Source organism: Protopterus annectens, chromosome 2.part0, assembly GCF_019279795.1.
Source record: "Protopterus annectens isolate FY-2018-M chromosome 2.part0, PAN1.0, whole genome shotgun sequence".
NCBI lineage: Eukaryota > Metazoa > Chordata > Ceratodontiformes > Protopteridae > Protopterus > Protopterus annectens.
Window position 1 is genome coordinate 1,759,538,248 of NC_056728.1, and position 21,209 is coordinate 1,759,559,456.

At 40.4% G+C, this 21,209-nt stretch overlaps 1 protein-coding gene across 1 annotated transcript in view; it reads left to right on the plus strand.

The window, feature by feature from the left end:
• The first annotated feature begins 883 nt into the window (after nucleotides 1-883).
• Nucleotides 884-21,209, plus strand: part of MICOS10 (mitochondrial contact site and cristae organizing system subunit 10) — a 297,913-nt gene continuing 277,587 nt past the window's right edge. The window contains exon 1 of the mRNA XM_044061790.1: nucleotides 884-1,022. Within this exon, the coding sequence (XP_043917725.1) occupies nucleotides 959-1,022 (64 nt within the window). The 5' untranslated portion in view covers nucleotides 884-958. The remainder of the gene's footprint in view (nucleotides 1,023-21,209) is intronic.

Consider the following 21,209-nt stretch of genomic DNA (forward strand, 5'->3'; position numbering starts at 1 on the left):
CTGATATCTGTAGCTCAATGTCTCCAAAGTGAAACAGCCAAATATGAGGCAATAAATAGCATTTGGGATGGCAAGACGCTGATTTCTGAGCAATACCTTATCTTCACCAGGGCAACAACCTTCAGTAAAAAAACTTTCATCTTTGGATTCGGTATCAGGCTATAGGAAATTGTGATCACTTTAGTTTTAAACTTCAGAAAACAGCTTCGCGCTATCTTTGGATAATGGTGCTCTCCCACTGTACCACGGAGGCACAAAATAAAATCCTTTAGTATTCTTTTCTAGCACACTTCCTTAAGTGATCCTGCTTACAAATAACGTTCTTTTACAGTCTTGAGGTACACGTTTCTCACTGAAAGGGCCTTCCACACATCCAGTTGGTAAAAATTCATTTTCACTAATCGCCGTGAATACACACACTCGTTTCGTAAAAGAACATGTTTATAAGTATCACGCAACATATGTTAACCACAGATGCGCTTCTTAGTTGAAGTAATGCTTATATTTTTTATATTTTATAAAGCAGTTGTTTTTTTATTTGTAAACATGGGGATGACTACTTTTGAAATATGAAAATGCAGCAGTTGTCATATGCGTAAAAACATCAAAATTTTTCCAATAAAATGTGCGTGTTAGATAACCGCTTTTTAACAGTGTAGTACCTGTCAGAGTAACATAATGTGCGTGTTTGTTTACATTGTTTGCAGTTATGGGCGGTCAGGGGAGGGGTTTGCTACTGCGCATCCTGCGAGGTACTGCACTGTTAGATAACCGGGTGAACCACCCAACACCTTAACTAAAATATTGCCTGCTATCAGTACTTCTATCATGGACGACTGTGCAAAATCTCGCGATTTTATATTTCAGATCCAAATATTTGTACGAGAATAGTGGCAACTCTCGCGAGAGTATATTAAGGTCATTTATAATTAATCATTGAGACTAAAGGGTAAAAACCATGTCGGAGAAAGAAGTTGGGAAAAAGTGGGATCGTTGCCTTGCTGACGCAACAGTCAAACTAGGTAATACATGTAACATGCTAAAGCTGCATTCGGATTTTTAAGTTCTGTACTTCCACATGTGGCTATAAGCTGCTTGTTTCATTGCGATATGTTTTCTGATATCTTGCATTCAGAGATGTGACATTTTTACCCCAGTTAGTTTGTTTTGCGTAGAATACTTGCACCAAAGTGTCACTGAATCCATTCACCTTTCAGTAGTTATGCATGTTCTTTATGGCTTTAGCTCAGTAACATTGGGTCCCATCCTAGTGATGAGAAATTGTGATTAACCAAAAGCTATATAGTTATGTTGTAAACCACATGTGGGCTGATAAGTGTACATAACGTAAAACATCATTCTTAACTACCCCAGTGTTTTAAGAGCGCCTTTAATTTTGTCTGCAAATGTTTCTTCGTCAATACTAAAATTGGACGTTATCTTGAGACTTGAACTTAATAGTGCCAGTATTTCAAATGTGCCCTTCTACCAGCTCCACATGTTTGGGGCATTTTTCTTATTTATTTTTGCTTTATTCCTAACTTTGGGGATAAAAGTTGAGAGCTCCACATAGCACTCTGTTTTTTTGGCATTTAGGAAAAGCTATGCCATTGTGACTAGACTACTCACCTTGAGGAAACTGCTGTTTTTTGCTAAGCTCGCTGTGCCCATTTCAGTAGAAGAGGTTGCTTTTTCTGCCTCCTTCAGGGCATGGAAGAGGACTGCTCCTTGTCCAGTATTGTGTTATTTAGGATGTGTTATGCATTTTTAGCTAAACTAGGTTAGGAGTTTTTATTTTTTTCCTTTATATTAAGCATCTTTCTGTTTAACCTTTTTCTGGTTTAAGTCATTGTGTTTTGGTTTGTAATGCTGAGGCTGGGGTCTGATATTGAGCTCTTTTGGCTGTTGATCCCAGCTTGACTGTCAGTTTGGGCAGTTATGGATTCTGTTTGTGTATTGTAATGTGAATGTGGTAATGCCAGAAGTTCATAGAGACATATTAAAGATTATGACTTTGTTTATAGTGTTTGTGGAGTTGTACTATTCTAATGGAAGAAACAACTTGTTTGGGTATTAAGTCTTCCCCTGTTATTGTTGGCATACACAGTATATGGATGTGAGGAGAACAGCAGTATTATAGGCTCCTAGGAGATTACTTGGCTAATGAACCTAGGGCCCTGTCAAGCCTAGCCAAGTTTTACCCTTATTTCCACAATCAGCACCTATCGCCTCTGAGAGGGACACAAGTGGAACCCCTGGGGTGAATTTAGTTACCCATCCAATTGTCCAGGTTGTGTTTGAAGAGGGCCAATGAGGTGCTCTGCTTGACATGAAGCGGGAGTCTGTTCCAAAAGTGTGGTAACGTCTGGGAGACAAATCTGTCCCTCCAGCAGGTTCTATTAATGTCATATACTAGGCTAATGCCTTTAGAGCGAGTAACCCTTGTGTTATTTGACTTGCAGATATGCAGCATAATAAAACAAGGTCAAAGATTGCCTTATATGCAAGACAGAGATCACCCATGAATAGTTTGTATGAAACAGAATAAAGTGACCGTGATTTCAGATGGTCCGCCTACGACAGGTGATGAAGACCTTGAATTTTCATTCTGAGGAACCTTTGTGGTCTCTCTCCAGTGGCTGCAGGTGCTTGGAAAGGTACATACTAAAAGGGCTTTGTACTCAATTATTGGCCGAATGAGGGAAGTTGTAACTTTTTTTTCTGGAGGCAATGCCGTTACTTATGAGATGACCAATATAGAATTCCCTTCTTACAACTGTGAGACGTGGTAATCAAAGGTAAGGTTGCTGTCAACCTGTGTGCCCAGGTCTCTCTCCACTGAATGTGTACTTGGGATGTTATTGATGTGGTATTTAACAGGAACATCGCTGTTACCAAAAGGATAACCCATTTTTTGCATTGTTTAAGGTCATGACTTTGGCCCCAATCATTTGAGTGCAAGACCCTGTTGTAGGATATTGACATCATTTGGAGGTTGTGTGACTGCTCCCAGTTTGCAGTCATTAGCAAACTGTCAGCCACAGACCTTTAATTTTAGTTTGTACTTCAGAGAAATAGTTTGCAAACAGTAGAGGTCCCATGACTGATCCATGTGGAATACCACTGGTTACAGGTCTGCTTTTAAAGGTGGATTCTCCTATTTTGGCTATATGGGTTGATACTTAGCTGGGTGAGTTTGTTAATAATGCCTGAGTGGGGCATAATGTCAAAAGCATTGGCTAAGTCTAGATAGGCTGTATGCACAGATTTCCCCTTATCAATGGCCTTGCAGACTGTCTTGAAGAAATCTACTAGGTGTAACAGGCATGATCTCCCTTTGACAAATCCAAATTGAGTAGGGTCAAGTCATTTGACGATTACCTATATCTGTGTTGATAAGGTCCTTGAAGATGATTTGATAAGGTCCTTGAAGATGATGCTCCATGGCCTTGCAGATAAGTCTAGTCAGACTAATAGGTCTATAGTTCTGGGGTCAGGGGAAGCACCACATTTGTGCAAGGGGATAACTGTGGCCTTTTTCCATTCAGCTGGGACAAAGCCAATGTTTCGGCTGATTGAAGTAGAGTACCCAATATTGTTGCTAATTTTTGTTTGAGCCCATGTAGGATGCAGCCTGGGATGTTATGTCCCTTAGGTGCTGTGTTTATGACCTTAGAGAGGGTGTTCACAAGCTGCTCTTTAGAGATACAAGGTATCATTCTGCTGCTGCTTATTCCTTTTTCCTCCTGCTAAACGAAACAGAAATATTATAATGAAAGCTGATTTATAAAGTCTTGTAATAATGCTGGGTGTCTAACTGGGGATGTTTTTTTTTTATATATGTAAATACTTTAAGATGTGTAAATTAGGGGGTATGGTTAGTGATGAATCCTGTGCTACATAGTGTGCTGGATATAAAGGGTTATGATCGGGTATCTGATTGTAACCATGTTATGTGTTCTTGAAGTGGATGCCAAGAAATTCACCTCAAAAGCAAAACTCGAGATGAATCTTTGCATCCATGTCAAGAACACATAACTGGTTATGATCAGTGAGACCTGAACATAACTTTTTGTAGTGCATCTTACAGCAGTGGAAAAAAAGCTGAAGTGTTTTACCCGTTTTGAAGTGAAAGCCAAGTAAGCACTTGGTGAGTGATGTGCATCAACCGCAAGTAAATATAATTGCAAGAACAAGTTAGGGACAGTTTTAAGTAGTGCCATAATTTGAATAAGCTACTTTACAGGCTAACATCTGTAAACTTTCTCAGATGTATGAGGAAAGTTATTAAGGGACTGTTGAGAGTGAAGGAACGTCTCTTCCTTTATACCCGATTCTCACAGCTCTTAAGGGAGGTGTAACATTTGATGTCCTCCTATATCACTGTTGCAGTATTCTTCATAGAAGAGATGTCCTGCCCAGGGCAGCCCTATCCTCAATCAATATAAAAAAGCCTAAAAACTATCTTGTATGCACCATATGCCCCATTTATGTATCTCGCACAGAACGTAGGGCGTAAAACGGACGTACAGATGCAACCACCTAGAACTTTTTTCCACCAGTTTTGCCAGTTAATCTGAACGCCTTGTTGCTGTACTAAATATTTAGCAACACCGGATAAGTTCCCCATTGAGGTTGCTTTTACTTTTCTTAGTTTTATATTTTATTTTATTACCTAGAGTTCATGTCATCCAAGAGGGGAAAATGTCAGTGTGGGAGAGAGATTCCCCTTAAGGATCATCATGAACAGTGTCTTTTTTTTTGAGTACTTCCCACGACCATATCTCTTGTAGTACCTGTAAGGTGTTGGTGCCTGAGACGCTCGGAAGCCATTTGTCTTCCTTGGCCATTTATCTTGAAAACCAGCGGCTTAAGCAGTTAGCCTAGAGTACCATCGCAGAATCCTTTAACCCCAAGATACTCTTGCTAGGTAAAAAGGCCTAGAAGTCTCTGCCAGATTCTTTAGCCCTCCACCAGATGTCCCTCTAAGTAATAGCTATGTAGGTCATTCAGCGTATACATCAGATTCCTCTGTCATGACCACACTGGAGCCCAGTATGGATTTGCACGTCCTCTGAGGCTTTGCACATGTCTGCTCTAGACATTGTACGGGATTGAGGTTGATTCTCTTGGAGGTCCTAGAGGGATTCTGCAGATATCGGTCAGGGAGGAAGTTATCTTATCAAATGTTGCCAGGGGTCGGAACCTCTGGTATTTGTTAGGGCTGATGTCCCATCCAAGAAAAGACAAAAACTGAAGTATGTTTCACTTAATCCTATGGATCCTCAAAGGGAATGGCGAGAGTTTACTCGGGACTTGTTTTTTGCCTTAATGGCCCTAAAACCTCCACAAAGAGTTTCAGTACCTGCTCCTACTAGAACATTTACCCCTTCTGAATGGCTTGGGGAACCAGAGTCCTTGGATGAGGATTCACTGTTTGGTGAGGGGGTTTTTGTCTTCTTTGCAGATGCCTTCACCCTTGGTTTATGGTTCTGATGAAGAGTAGTCTGTTGGCCCTTAGTCTGCTTTTGAGGAATTGTCCTTTTGGGGACACATTTGGTAGGATGATGAAATTCTTTGATTCTTCTTAAGTGTCTGATATTCGGAGAATGATATGAGTTGCTTCAGGTGGACACTCGTAAACTTATCAGCAGTTACCTGTGTTGGCTGCCTTGTTAGGTACTTTAATTGCTGCTTCCAAGTCTCCTGATTCTCATCCTGATGGGTTCTATAAGGTTCCTGAGGATTGTCAATTTTTATTTAAATGTTCTTCTGCTGATCCTGCTGTGGCATCGGTCTCTTCTGACAAACCACCTGAAATTTTGCTCTCTTCCAAACCTTTGCCTTCTGATGAGGATTGGAAAGAAAATTTATACTGCTTCTACTTTGACTTTTAGGGCTATTAATTACCAGACCCATATGACCAGGTATGTTCTGGCCTTGATTGCTCAGGCTTGTCAGGTTATCTCTGCCTTTCTTGATTCTGAAGGCACATCCTTTGCCGTAACTCTCTTAGATGTTTCTGAAGTGGCTCAACACTCTTAAGTGTAGCTGTGATACTGCTGACGCCTCTTCTATGGCTGCAGCTTTTGGGTCCATCATGAGGTGTTTTTCTTGGCTTTGTTTCCAGTCTCTACCTGAGGACATTAATTCCAAATTGTTGGATGCTCCTTTGGGTAGAACATGTCTTTTTGAGACTGCTGCTGCTGCTGCTGCTGACATGTATGTCTCTTCAAGAGAAAGGCAAAGCCTTGCAAGACTTATTTTTGTCTCCTGTTCCTAAGTTCCAGAGGAATTATCCTTCTAGGTCTGCTTTCGTTTACAGGTAACTGCCAGGCTTCTTAAGGGCAGGAAGGGTGGGAAGCGGGCCCTTTCTTCTAAGGCTTCACAGATTTCTGTGGCTTAAATCCTCCTTTATCTGAGAAGACTGCTCTTTGACAGTTTGCTCCACTGTCTCTTTAGGCCAGGTTCCTTTGTCCCTTAGCTTTCCCTTTGTCTTCCAAATTGGCATCTCATCACTTCAGACTCTTGGGTTGTTTTGTATCATCTGTCAGGGTTACTTCATAGTATGGAAATCTCTCCTTTTTTTCTTTTTCAGTGATTCCTGAACATCCTCTAGAGCAATGTCCTCATTTCACAGAGGTTCTAGGGTCAAGGGGCAAATTTGTGGTCTCACTTTATCTAGGTTGTGTTTGAACAGTATCAGCGAGAGCTCTATTTCAACATGAATAGGGAGTCTGTTCCAGAGAAGTGGCAATCTCTGGGAGACGTATCTGTCTCTCCAGCATAATGTGTTAATGTCACAAGCTATGTTGGATCCTTGGAGCGAGTGACTCTTGAGCCATTTGATGTGTGGATATGCAGCATTTCTATTGGGGCAGTGTTGAGGATGCCCTATAGACCAGGCACAAGTTACCTTTCAGCAGCCTGTAAGATAAAGTGACAGGGCTTCGGCCTGTCCACATAGGTCATGGTTTGGAGTCTCTGTATTTTCTTCTGAGGTCTCTCCAGCTGCTGCAGGCGTCTGTTAGTGGTGTGAGTCTAGTACAGTGAAATTGTAACATCCCTTGACCTGAATGCTCTGCCCTTGCTTATGAGGTGCACTATGTAGAAGGCTTTCCTTAACACTGTGGAAACTTGGTGGTCGAAGTTCAGATTGCTATCAGTCTGTGTTCCCAAGTCTCCAACCACTGGGTTGGAACTCTGGTGGTGCTGTCAGTATTGTAATTTGCAGGGAATTCCATTTTGCCAAAGGGAATAATAATGCATTTTTAGGTTTAGACCATGGCTTTGGCACCCATCATTTGTTTGTGTTAGCCCTTCTTGTAATATGTTGACATCATTGGGGGACTCCATGACTGCTCCCAGTTTGCAATCATCAGTGAACTTGGTGAGCCAAAGGCCATCTACTGTGACCTGGACTTCTGAGAAATAGGTGCGAAACAGTAAGGGGCCTAGCACAGACCTCTGATACTCCATTGGTGACTGGTCTACTGATGGAGGTGGAGTCGCCAGTTTTGACAGTGTATGTTCCGTTCGTAAGCCAGTTGGCTTCCCATCTAGTAACGTATGGGTTAATCCCTATCTGGGAGAGTTTCTCAATGATGCCAGAGTGGGGAATTGTCAGAAGCCTTGGCAAGGTCGAGATGGGCTTTATGCACTGTCTTACCTTCACCCATAGCTTTGGTGACGTTCTCAAAGAAGCCTACCAGGTTTAATAAGTGTGATCTACCCTTAAAGCCAAACTGGATTGGATCCAGCATTTGGACGTTGCATATGTCTTGTTAAGGTCCTTGACAATTCTTTTCATGGCCTAGCAGATGAGGCTGGTTAGGCTTATGGGTCTGACTTCCCAGGGTCAGTTGATGGCCCCCTTTGTGCAGGGGGGGGGATTACTGTTGCTGTTCTCCATTCTGCAGGAACATAGTCAGTTCTCAAGCTATGATTAAAGAGAATGCCAAGTGAGTCTGCTAGGTCTTGTTTTAGACTGTTTAGTAAACAACCCGGGATATTATCTGGTCCTGTTGTGGCTGTATTTTTGGCCTTGGTGAGTGCAGAGATGACCTGTTTTGTAGAGATACTAGGCAGAGGACTGATGGTGGGTATGCTTTGGGATATGTGGTAGGTGGGCATAGGGAGTGAAGTTTGCCCTGAATCTGTCAGCTAGCAGGTTGGTGATATCTTCGATGTAGTACGAGTGAACCCATCTACCACCAGTTTGGCACATAGCTGGGCATTCCCTTTTAGGCTTCAGATGTAATTTAAGGAATAATTTGATTATTCTTGGTTAGGGATGTGATTTTCAGTTTCGTAATTTGCTTTAGAAGACTTTACAAGATTTCTGATTTTCTTGTTAAGGCTTAGGAGGGAACATTTCCTCTGCAGAGTGATATCCCTCTTACTTTTGGACAGCAGTTTCTTGCTGTTATATAATGTGTTTATACCTGAACCCCCCCCATGTTGGCTTGTTTTTACAGGAAGACCTGGTTTTGATCTGGTCAGGTACAGCAGAGTTTATGCAGTCGCCTAAGTGTTTGTACAGGACATTTGCGTACACTTCTGCATAGTGATCATTAGTGTCTTCAATTGTGGGTGGTATGAAGCTTTTATTACCATCACTTGGTACGTTTTAGTCAGCTTTGGTGAATTTTTTTTTTTTTATAACTTTTGTTCCTGTGAAGGGTGTCAGTTCAAGTAGTTGCTTCAAATGAGACTGATTTGTGGTCTAACCTAAGTAGGGAGGGCATCATGCATGGGGAAGTGCAGTGATAACCCCCCCCATGTTGGGGAGTACTATGTCCAGAACGTCAGAGTCCCTAGTGGGGGTGCAGGCTATCCGTTCCAGAGCATTTGTGTTAAAGTCTAGGAAACTCTGGGTGAGTGTGTGTGTTGTTTTGTTGCTCATGTATATCCCACAGACTATGGAAGGATAGTTAAAATTTCCCATGACTAAGTTGCTGGGCTGTATAGCAAGGGATTCCAGTAAATCGAGGTAGGTGGTGTGCTTTATCCTGGTTCAGGTTAGGGTATCTATAGCTAGAAGTGATGCAGTATGGTACTTTCCCAATAGTTAATTGGGCATGGAGCAGTTCAGGAGAATCATGCTGTCTGACCAGTCTCAAAGTGTATTTGGTTTTAATGAAGATGATTACACCTCCATCTTTGGTTCCTTCATGCTAATTTGAGGTCTGAATGTATGGCAGGCATTGTAGCTTTGCACAGCCAGGGTGCTCTCAGCGGCCTTGAACCATGTCTTGGTAACTGCATAGATGTCAGAATCCTCCAAGGTGGGGAGTGCTTCCAGGGAGTGCAGTTTCCTGTTTAAGCTTTTGGCATTAAGCAGCATGACCCTGAGTTTTTCTCTGTTTAGGTTTTGCTGACCATCTCTGGCAAAGTAGCGATGTCTGTCTATCAGTTTATATTATATCAGTGAAATGTCAATACATCAAATAACTCATCGACCTGTTTTCAGCAAAAGTGAAACTCCAGGAATGATTGTTGGATCGAAATATTTTCCATGGTAAGTAACCAGTGGGCCATCTTAGGGAATTTGCCCTTTTCCCCACTGTAGTGCAATCTTGGAGTTGGTATATTTAGTTGGGGAGGTGTAGGGGGCAGTCCCTCTTCAGTGTGGGTTTTAAATTTGTCTGTTTTTATGCGACTGTTACGTTGGCCCACTCCTTACTTACTGTGGGAAAAATTTTGATGTAAAGATTGTTTGCAGAGTTTTGCTTTCTTTGAAAACGGGTTGATGAAGAGGTATTCAATGTATTTACTTTTCATTGATATAATATAGACCCCCTATCTTCCATATCCATATCCTCCCAGGATGACGGATCCCCCTGGACTGGCACCTGAAGCTGAGCCAGTTGTTGAAGTTGGTTTATGTTCAGGCTGGTGAGCTTGTCTATAATACCAGAATGGGGAATGGTGTCTAAGGCCTTTGCAAGGTCTTAGGTAGGCTGTGTGTACCACCTTTCCCTCGTCTATAGCCTTGGTAACTTTCTCAAAGAAGTCCACCAGGTTAAGGAAGCATGATCTGCCCTTAAAGCTGAACTGGGTAGGGTCCAGTGTTTGGAGGTTCCCAATGTGTCTGTTAATGAGTTCCATGATGATGCGCTCCATAGCCTTGCAGACCAAGCTAGTCAGGCTTATAGGTGGATAGTTCCCGGGGTCTGTTGTGGCTCCACCTTTGTGGAGTGGAATAACTGTTGCTGTGCCCCACTCTATGGGTATGTAGCCTGTGGAGAGGCTAAGTTTGAACAGTGTGTTTAGGTGAGGGGTTAATTTGTCTTTGAGCTCGTGTAGGACACAGCCTGGGACACCGTCCGGTCCCATTGATGCTGTGTTTTTGGCTTTGGAGAGGGCTATTTTAACCTGAGTGTCTGTGATTTCAGGGGCTCTACATTCTTCTGGAATGGTTATGGGCCCTTTTGGGGGTGAGGGGGGGTGAAGTTTGCACTGAACCTGTCTGCCAGGATGTTGGCAACATCGGTTGGTTCAGTGTATTTTGTGCCATTCTGCACCAACTCTGAGCAGATCTGAGCATTGCCACTTGGATTCTTAACATAGCTAATTCTTAACATAGCTAAAGAATGCCTTGTGGTTATCTTTGGAGTCCTGGGCAAGTTTTCTTTCAAAGCTCGCCTGGGACGATTTTACGAGTGATCGTATTTTCTTGCTGATACTGATCAGGGATGTCTTCTCTTCTTGGGATTTTACTCTCTTCTGTACTAGTTTCCTCCTTCTGTTGTATAGCTTGTTTATGCAGGGGTCCACCAGACTGGTTTCCTTTTCTTGGAGGAGGTGAGTCTTTGTTTTGCTTGAGATAGCACGATCCATGCATTCTTGTAGGTGCCCGTAGAATGCATTAGTAATGGACTTTGCAGCTTGGACAGCGTTATCCTTTAGCATGGGGGCTTTGAAACTTTCAACCTCTGTCTTGAGTAATGTGAAGTTTGCTTTTGAAATTTTTTTCACGTTGGTTTCCTTGCCCGGGGATGGAGGTGGAGTGTGGATATCCAAAGTGATTGGTTTATGGTCAGATCTAACCAGCGAGGGGTTGACCTCCGGTGTTGAACACTGGTGGTCCATGTTGATGACTAGGTCCAATATGCTGTCACCTCTGGTGGGAGTGTTGACCAGTTGTTCCAGGGCGTTTATAAATTCTAGGAAATGTTGGGAAATGGAGTTAGTACTTGAATAGTTCTACCAGTTAATGTTTGGGTAGTTGAAATCACCCAACATTAGGATGTTTGGTAGGACCTTTGTTACCAGTGTTTCCATAAATGCGGAATGGGGGTCCTGGGACATGGTGGGTGATCTGTAGCAAGCTACAATTTGAATTGCAGTTTTGCCCGTTGTTAGTTGCACGTGGATAATCTCTGAAGCATTGTGCTGTGCCACTAACCTGGAGGTATGAGTATCCTTGATACTATGGGCAAGATATTTGATGTTTTGCCTTAGGGGCTTATTTGTTGAGGTGTCTGTGTTCTTTTGGTAGACTTTACCTCCGAATATGTGGGTTTGTGTCATGACCTTAATTTGTGTTAGAGGTGCCTCCTCTAGCTAACAGAAAAGTACTTTTGCCCCAAAAAAAAAAAAAGAAAAGAAATGTTGCTTTATGCAGCAGACTGTTCCACCTAACTGAAACGCACACAACTTTGAAATGATCAGGATTTGACTTGGTATACTATCCTTTTTATCATCCATCTATAGTCGTATGGACATTCCTTTTCTGCATTTAGCCAGCTCCCACATAAAACCTGATGCTAAATGGTTTAATACACAGTGTTGTCTGAGTTGCTTTGGGACTTCACTGAAACAAACCCAGTCTTCTGTAGGCTGGTATGGCTTAGTTGAGAAATTCTGAGATGAGTGTGAATCCATGTACAAAAATGAACCGACAGTCTTAAAGTGTGTTAGTTTATTTGTTATCCAATTAAGTGAACTTGTTCTTCTCAGCCATGACCAGGGCTAGAGGAACAGTGGTAAATGCAGCATGTGCTTGGATAGTTTAGTTTATCCAGTCAAACAGCATGTTTTGGGAGGTGGGAAGAAATCGGAGCACCTTAACAAAGGTGCGTGTGGAAAGTGTGAGGTCCGGTTTGGATCCTGGAGCGGCTGTGGTGGAGCCACTTTGTCTTGCTGTCTGAAAACTATCTTTTGGTTGATTACAGGACTGACTTGTTTTTCCTGCTAGTTGAATTGTGGTACTGAAATCGGGATTTATACATTTATAGAATTTAACTTTGCTTGAGTGCCTTGTTCCTCCTGATGAGTTGCATGTGCTTTAATGACTTGGTTGGGTTATTGCAATGCCTTCTACCTTGTCCTATGAGGAGGAGATGTGTACAGCTTAGAGCTGTCAGTGTGTCATCTTGTGCTTTGTCTCCAGATAGTGAAATTTCATCAGGGCTTTGTATTCTGTATTAATGTCTTAGTGGCACATATTTCCATTTGGTCTTCTCTTTGAAGCCCTTGTATGCTTAGGGACTGTGGCACAGGAAAGACCGGCTTTGTCCCTAGTCTTTGGACATTGGATTTGCTGACAGGAGACTACTAGTATATTTGGAGACAGCACTTTGCTGTTACTTTGTTCCTGTAACTTACTATCACATGTAGAATAAAGGGCTTTGTTTACCTTTAAGAAGGTGATAGACTTCCTTTTTCCAAAGGGCATTTATTTTAATTAGTAGTTTTGTTAGACTTTATTTGTATGATGCGTAGAAGAACAAAAACACTTATTGGAGTGACAGTGGATTGATTTTTCAGTTTTGTATTCCATTGATGTATTTCTTTGTATTGTGTGGCTGTTTGTAAATTGATTATGCTATATCCCCTCTGAGATGTGGCTGACTCTGCTAAAGTTATTTCATTACATTCCTGTAAGTGAAAAAGGAGCAATGTTTGTACTGTATTCTTTTGAAATCCACTTTGTGTTTTGTGGTCATTGACACTTTTGTCTGCTGTTTGGCAAAGCATCTTTTGTTTACTGAACTCCTTAACCTATTTGCAGGTAACCCATTTAGCACAGTTGCTTTGCCTAGATTTACTCCTGAGTATGTATGTACAGTGGTTATAAAGTGTCCACACCCCTGTTAAAATGCCAGGTTTTTGTGATATAAAAAAAAAATGAGACCATGATAAATCATTTCAAAACTTTTCCCACCTTTAATGTGACCTATAACCTGTACAGTTCATTTGAAAAACTTGTTAGGGGAAAACTATAAAAAAATTTAAAAAGTACAATAAGCTGGTTGCATAAGTTTGCACACCCTTAAACTATTACTTTGTTGAAGCACCTTTTGTTTTAATTACAGCATTCAGTCTTCTTGGGTAGGAGTCTTGTCAGCATGGCACCTATTGAATTGGCAATATTTGCCCACTCTTCCTTGAAAAAGCACTCCAAATCTGTCAGATTGTGAGGGCATCCCTTGTGCACAGCCCTCTAGGTCACCCCACAGATTTTCTATTGGATTTAGGTCTGGGCTCTGGCTAGGCCATTCCAAAACTTTAATTTTCTTCTGGTGAAGCCATTCTTTTGTTGATTTGGATGTATGTTTGGGGTCATTGTCATTGAAAGGTGAAATTCCTCTTCATCTTCAGCTTTCTAGCAGATGCCTGAAGGTTTTTGGCCAAAAGTGACTGGGATTGGGAAATGTTCATAATTCCCTCCACCTTGACTAAAGCCCCAGTTCCAGCTGAAGAAAAGCAACCCCAAAGCATGGTACTACCACCACCATGCTTCACTATGGGGATGGTGTTCTTTTGGTGATGCAAAGTTTAATGTCTCATCTGAAGATTTCTGTGTATCTCTGGAAGTTTATAGTCCTATTAATAGAACATGTGTAAACATCTTTTTTTGTTTTTAAATAGTTTGCATTATGTATGCATTTTTAAAAATATTTTTTAGTGTTCTTATTTTTTCCATTTTCTTTTGTTAAATATCTGTCTGGAATTGACATGCATTTTGTACTATGCATGTATCGTTTTTAAAGTCTAATGTTTTTTTTTTTTTTTTTTTTTTTTTTACTGTTTAGTATTTGTATCTAAAATTTTCGTACACAGTATTTGTTTTTGTTCTGTTCATTTTCGTAGGTTCATAGGTGTGTATTAGGCTTAATGGCCCTGGAGCCTTTACAAGCCTAGCCCATAGGATTACCCTGGCATGGTGCCACCTGACCTTAGTTCCCATTGCCTCTGAATAGAGCCACTGGAGTGATCCCCAGGGTGAATTCTTCTATTTCCCATCCACTCATCATCATGGGAACTAACTGTATTCTCAGCAGGTTCAGAAACTTGTCTCTTTCTTTTTGGCTATCCCCTAACTAACCAGGTTATGCTGGTTAACAGTAGATGGGTAAGTTAGCCCTCAGATTGTCAGGTGTAGCTACCAAACATTAGCACCTTCTGTATCAAGCAAATGGCTAATAGAGCCAAACTCTCCTAAACTTTTACTAAACCTGGCTGCAGATGGACAAAAATATTTCAGGCTAATCTATCCATTGTCATTTAAACTTCTCAAAGCAAGCAACATCAAATCCAGTCCTAGTCCACATTTAACGTTTATCTGTTATACTCCAGCTATGATTGGGATTCTGAGGTTTCCCCAAATACATATTCGTAGTACTCGTGTGCAGATAGCAACGCTGTAAAAGGCTGCCGTGTCCGTGCATAATGTATTAACGAGTGGAACACCCTAGAAGCTGGTCAGTAAACACAACCTAGGTATACTAGAAATGTCCAAAACATGTTTCAAGGACATTTGTGTTTCCTGCTTTCTCTGGGCTAATTGATTTATTTTGGAGCAAGAGGCCAGGTAAAAAAAGATTGGGGATAGCACTGTTCTAATTGGAAAGTATCCCAAAAAAAAAAAAAAAAGTAAATTGTCATAACGTGTTATATAACTGACAGTAAGTAACCAAGTAGAAAAACATACAAATGTAACACATCACTCAAAAAATTAAAGAAACACCGTTATAAGAAGCGTCTATGAAATGCAGACAGTGTCCAAAGGAAAATTTGCAGTCATTGGAGAATTAAATGTTGACTTCCCTATGTTCCCTGTAGATTACTTCTGAATTTGTTGAAAGCTTTAGTTAATGTTACTTTTTGTCAATCATATTCATCACATTCTATCTTGTTAGTATTTTACCTAGTCTGATATTGTATATATTTTTTCTATGCTCCTCGAGTGTCATTCACCCAAGCTGTGCCTGCAAGTGGTAAGTTTATAATCTGCAAACTAACCCAGTCAACAAATAGTGAATAGAATAAAATAAAACTAAACCCAAAATACAACTCATTACTTAGGTGCTTAACATTAAATGGCAGGTATCAGTATATCTGTGAACCCACTAGAACTGTCTCTACTTCCAAATGAAGGTCTCTACTTACCCATCTCTGTAGCAGTTCAGTACTAGAGGAGCTGGCATGGAGGATGGGAAATAAGTGACAATGGCTTGTCTATCCGAAGCTTGCTTGGTAATGGAGCATATTACCAGGAAAACATGGATTTGGCATCCACATAACCTGGTGATGGTAGTAGGCCTCAGGTTGTTTATGTGGAGCACTCCAACTTTTGGGAGGGAGTTGGAGGACCTCCTGGTGACAGTGGTGCTCCTGTCGGCCACTAGGTGCAGGGCCCAAATAGAAACTACTCCATGGTCACCATTCAGCATGATGCAAGCTGCAGATTGAACTGCTCACCCCCACCTTGTCTAGGGACCCTTGTCTGCATAGCGCTCATAGGTTAAAGCCAGGCTTGTCTCGACATGGAATGAGTGTTCCCCTTTTCTGTAGTAAGCATGTGGTAGGAGGAAGTAGTGCCAGAGGCACAAATTACCCTCAGTTGTCTGGATGACTGCCCTTCCAGATATTCAGTCTCATTGGGAAGAGTTTAGAATGTAGAGTTTTGAGAGGGGAAATTGCACATAAGAGAGAGAAGGTTCTCTTCTCATTAATTCATAGGTAGGTACTAGGCTGTTGGCCCTAGGGCCTATATACGCCTAGCCAAAAAGGTACCCTGGCATTCACCCCCAAGAAAATTATTTTCCTGTGCCCCTGTCGAGCAGAGCCACAGAAGTGATCCCCGGGGTGAATTTCCCATCTCCCATCCAATCATCAAGATTTTTCTTGAGTGCTAACGAGGAGCTTTGTTTGATATATATAGGTTTGTTCCAGAGTATGGGAAGTCTCTGGGACAGGAATCCATCCCTCCAGCATGTCCTGTTCCTTGTGGTGACCAGGTTTGGGTCCCTAGAGTGTATAGCTTGGAGGGATTGGGATTTCTTTAAGTGGAGCATGTCCAACAGCTCTAGGTTTGACATAGCTTTGTATGTTAGGCAGAGATCGCCTCTTGAGTAGGCGATATGCGACGGAGTAAAGCTGGAGTTTTTTGAGACCGTCTGCGTCGGGCATCTGTTTGAGGCCGGTAATCCTCTTTTTGTGAGGCATTTCTGCGGCCTTTCCAGTTGTTGTAGATGTAACTGTAATGCTAATTCTACAAATGGCTCCCCTATTGTAGAAGGAAGTAGTAGTCCACAAAAATCACAAAACCTGATAGACCAAAAAAGAGCCATAAAGATGGTGGAGTGGACTATTGAGGATAAGAAAGAAATTGTGTATTGTTAGTTATGCAAGAATCCCAGAATTTCCAGACCAGAAGATGTACAAAAAGATTGAGATAAATTTAGAGGAAAGAAAAATACTTGCCCAAGAAAAACCTGTCAGAAGCTTCAAATAATAAAAATGTGTGTTTATTAATGCAACATATGTATGAAAAACATTATATAGACCAAGAAACCTTGGGCCATTTGGAAAAAGTGACCTGAAGTGCGAAAATATAAAGAGCAAAATCTGAAGGTTTTTGAAAGGTATAAAAAAAATATGGACATGAGAGAGGGAGAGAGATGGTGCAGTATTTATGCAAAGGAGAAAGCCAAATTAATCAATACAAAAAAGCAGCCCCAAATTTATTTGAAGGAAAATGCAGGCAAAGCCATCCAGATATGAAGAACCTCACAACAAAAAATAAGATCAGAAAGAGAGACGGTAGAACAGAAGATTAGTTAAGTAGAAGTTAAAGTAGCATTTGAAGTTCTAGAATCTGTGTAGTGTAAAGGATTTAATGTAGAAAATCTAACTGATAATATCGCAGCAGGATAGAGCAATGGTTCCCCAAATTAAGGCGAAACCAGCGGAGTGGGAAACATTTGATCATTTGCCATATGACGATACTTTAAAGCCTTCCATAGGAATCTAGCATAAAAGTTCATTTGGATTTGCACAGCAAGGGAAGGAACAGGAAACTCTGGCAACTAGAAGCACGCTGACACAGTAAACGGCACGGACATTTTAATAAACGTAAGCGCTTTCAGCTAAGCAAATGCTCAGCCTTCATCAGACAGATGAAGGCTGAGCATTTGCTTAGCTGAAAACGCTTACGTTTATTAAAAAGTCCGTGCCGTTTATTGTGTCAGCGTGCTTCTACTTTCCTTTTGTGTGTTTTACTCAGTTTTTAAAGTTTTTTTTTTCTGTTTCGTTAAACTCTGGCAACTCTTGACGCAGTCAATGTTGTGGAGTGATAAGCCAGTGAGTTCCCATATGAAAGAGAAACGGATGAAACTGAAAATGTGGCACAGGCGAATGCTCTGGAACTTTCTGTAGAATGCCCATAGGAAATGGAGAACAAAGAATGTGCTCTCAATTTAGAAGAAAATGACTGAAGAGTTAGTTGCCTGATTTAATAGAAATGGACAGACCTGTTAAGATTAATGAAAGACTACAGAAAGTCTAAAATGTTACACATTTGATAAAACAAATGAACACCGTAATTAGGACTGTTCATAGAAATTCATGTGAAATAACAGAAGTAAATAGGATGCATTAATGTGCAGCTAAATTGATAACCAATAAAGGTTTACCACAAAAACACAGGGTAAGGGAAAGGAAGGGGAGAAATCAAATGCCATCGTGGAAGTACTGAATAGAGAACTATAAAACAAGACAAGTGTCAATGTTAGAGTATATAAAAGGGAACAGCTCAACAAAAATACTTGGAAAAATAGATGTGATAAAAACAATGAGCAGTAACATAACAGATCAGGATCTATCGTGCACTTTCGCAAAGTCATAAACTAAAACATAGCACAGGCAGAACAACTGAAGTAGATAAATATAAAAAGTACAAAATAAGCAGTTTATTGATGACCCAAAAAAGTTTTGTGGAGAAAAACAAAGGAAAATGGAATTGTAACACCAAAAAGAAAATGGAGAAATATATAGGAAGATCGTGCAGAACATAATGATGCTGAATGGATAGAAGTGTAAAAAAAAAATGTACAAGTTAAGAAATGTGATTAAGTAATGGGCAGCGAAACTGAAACAAAGTTAAGAAAAGTTCCTAATTGGAAAACCCCAGGTCCAAATGCAGTACCTAACTTCTGGCTAAAAGTATTAACATCTTTACATGAAGATTTTCCCATGAGTAAGAACTACTTGTATGTGTACCCGGAACTGACACCAGTCTGATTAACAGGCAAAACAATACTCCTACTTAACAACGAGCCTGCAAGCTGTCCTAAAAACTATAAACTGATAACTTGCCTTCTGACGACGAATAAACTATGCACTGGAATTGATGCCAACTGAGTTTATAGTCATTGAGAATAAAACTCAATCATGGCAATATAACAACAAAAAGGTAGCAAAAAGTCATGGAACAAAGGATAATTTGTTAAATGAAATTATAATGGAAAACTGTAAGAAAAAGAATCTAAGTTTGGCATAGACTACAAAAAAGCATTGACAATATCCCACATTCACGGATAAGAGTACTTAAATGTATACGATGCACCCTACACTAATCGATTACATTACAGCAGCCATGAAACCGTGGCAGACCACTTTGCAATTAAGCTGTGATAAAGGACCTTATTTATTCCAGGAATAATGATTCAAAGGGGGATATTCCAGGGTGACTGTCACCACTGCTCTTTTGTCTTACCCTTGACCATTAAGCTGTCTACCTAATGGTTTAGGTCATGGCAACAATTTGGATAGGTTTTTTTTGGATGATTTAAAACAGTATAGCTCATCAGATAAATAAATGAAATCACAACCGCAAGTGGTCAAAACTTTATCATATGATATAAGAATGTTCTTTGGTTTTGATAAATCTGAAAACGCAGCTTTTAAAGCAGGAAAGCTGTAGCACCAAGAAACCATCAGCCTGGGACAGGAATGTGATTTAAAAGAACTTTGAGCAAGAGGGAGTGATTAATATTTGGGAATTGATACAGAGTCAACAATAAAACATTAACAAATGTAAATAAAACCTAATGAGGAATATTTTAGAAGACTAAATTTAATACTGAAAACACTGACATCTAGGAACAAAGTCCAAGCTATAGAACAATTTGCTCTTCCACAACCACTCCAAGACTGTAAGTTAGGACAGGATCAGTTGGACAGGAGAACAAGAAGGATGTTTCACTGTTATCAGATTTATAAAAATCCATGTATACCAAGACTATATTCCCTTTCTGAATGAGGTATGGGCTTCATCGAAATTGATTGCTTGTATTGTATAAATCTCCAAGCATAGGACTGCATACATATCTGCCCCCTCACAAGACACAAATGTAGTAAAAGTTTTAAAACCCGAGGAGAACAAGTCTAAAATAAGTTCCTTGCTTAGTTTAGCAGAAGCATATTGGTGTCAAGTGGGAATGGAAATCAAACCAAAAATAGATAAAGATCAGGCAGCAACTGAATTTGCCAAAAGAAAACCAAAGAATATTGGGTGAAGGATCAGATGCGAGTGCAAAAAATGTGTAAAATGCATAAATATAGTTGACTGGTACAAAAACTATTGGAACAACCTTGTATTGATCAGGATCAAATGCAGGAATGGTTAAGGAGAGGTGACTTTAAACCAAAAGATGAAAGGTTAATATTGGCAGCCCAAGACAATGCACTAAGTACACTTTGGTTTGCAAAGTACATTAAACATGTGGGAGAAACAGACAAATGTAAGTTTTGTAAAACAGAATTGAAAGAGGTCGCACATATTATTGCTGGTTGTGATTATACTAATGGCGGAAGGCTGTACACTGAAAGGCATAATTCATGTGGCAAAACTGTTGCATTGGGGATTGTGCAAACATAATATTGAAGTAGCTGAAAAACATTGGAAACATGAGCCACAAACTTCATTTTCTATATTGCTTCATCACATAGGATCACCTTTTACCAACAGTTGAAAAAAATAGTTGCGAGAGAACCAGATAATTTGCCCATAAAAAGAAAAGTAGCATTGATCATTGAAATTGCTACAACCAGTGACTACAGTGTTTTACATACAGACACGCAAAGTCATAAAATACCAGGATTTGCAGGCAGAAACGAGGGCAATGTGGAAGGAAACCCAGACCGTTCCAGTAGTAGGAGCAGTGGGATCCTAAAAAATGTATAATCCTATTTAGATACCTTATCAATACTTGTATGAATTGCAGAAGAAGTCCGTACTGGGCACATTGCGAGTGCTACAAAGAGCACTTTTGGTTAACATCAGAGATTGAAACAATACTAATTTCATTAACTTTAATCATACTTTGACTTAGGAATGAAGTCCATTTCTGTCATGGAAATAGAAACCAAAAGACTTGGCTAAATTAAAAAAAGGAGTTTAGAATGTAGAGATTTGGGAGAGGGAACTGCAACATTTTTTTAAGATTTCTACTCCTTACCAATATTCCTCAAAAACTGTTTCTTGCATGCAAATCCCCTTGAGGACCTTCTCCCCATCGGCACACTATCTACTCATTTTTCTGTATGCTTATGCCACTCTGTGGATATGGTAAACTTTAACCCTATAACATCAGCATCGAGAGTGAGATGCTTTGTAGACTTTAATGGGTATGCTATTATGCATGTACAATGAAATGTCCATACAATTTATGGACACATTTCTTGCTGTCCCTAAGATGACCTCACCAAGGGGTCCACTGTTTAGGCAATGTTTTTAGTTCACAGAGCTTTTTATTAATGTCCTGTAACAAGTACATTGCAGGACTCTGCTCGCCAGATGCCACTACGATCCTAGGAGTGTCAACAGTGCACTTTAAGGAATGCATTTGAGTGTATGGACCTCTCTCCACTTAAAATATTGCAGAAGCTTGGCTGTGGACAAAGTTCATTTGGTT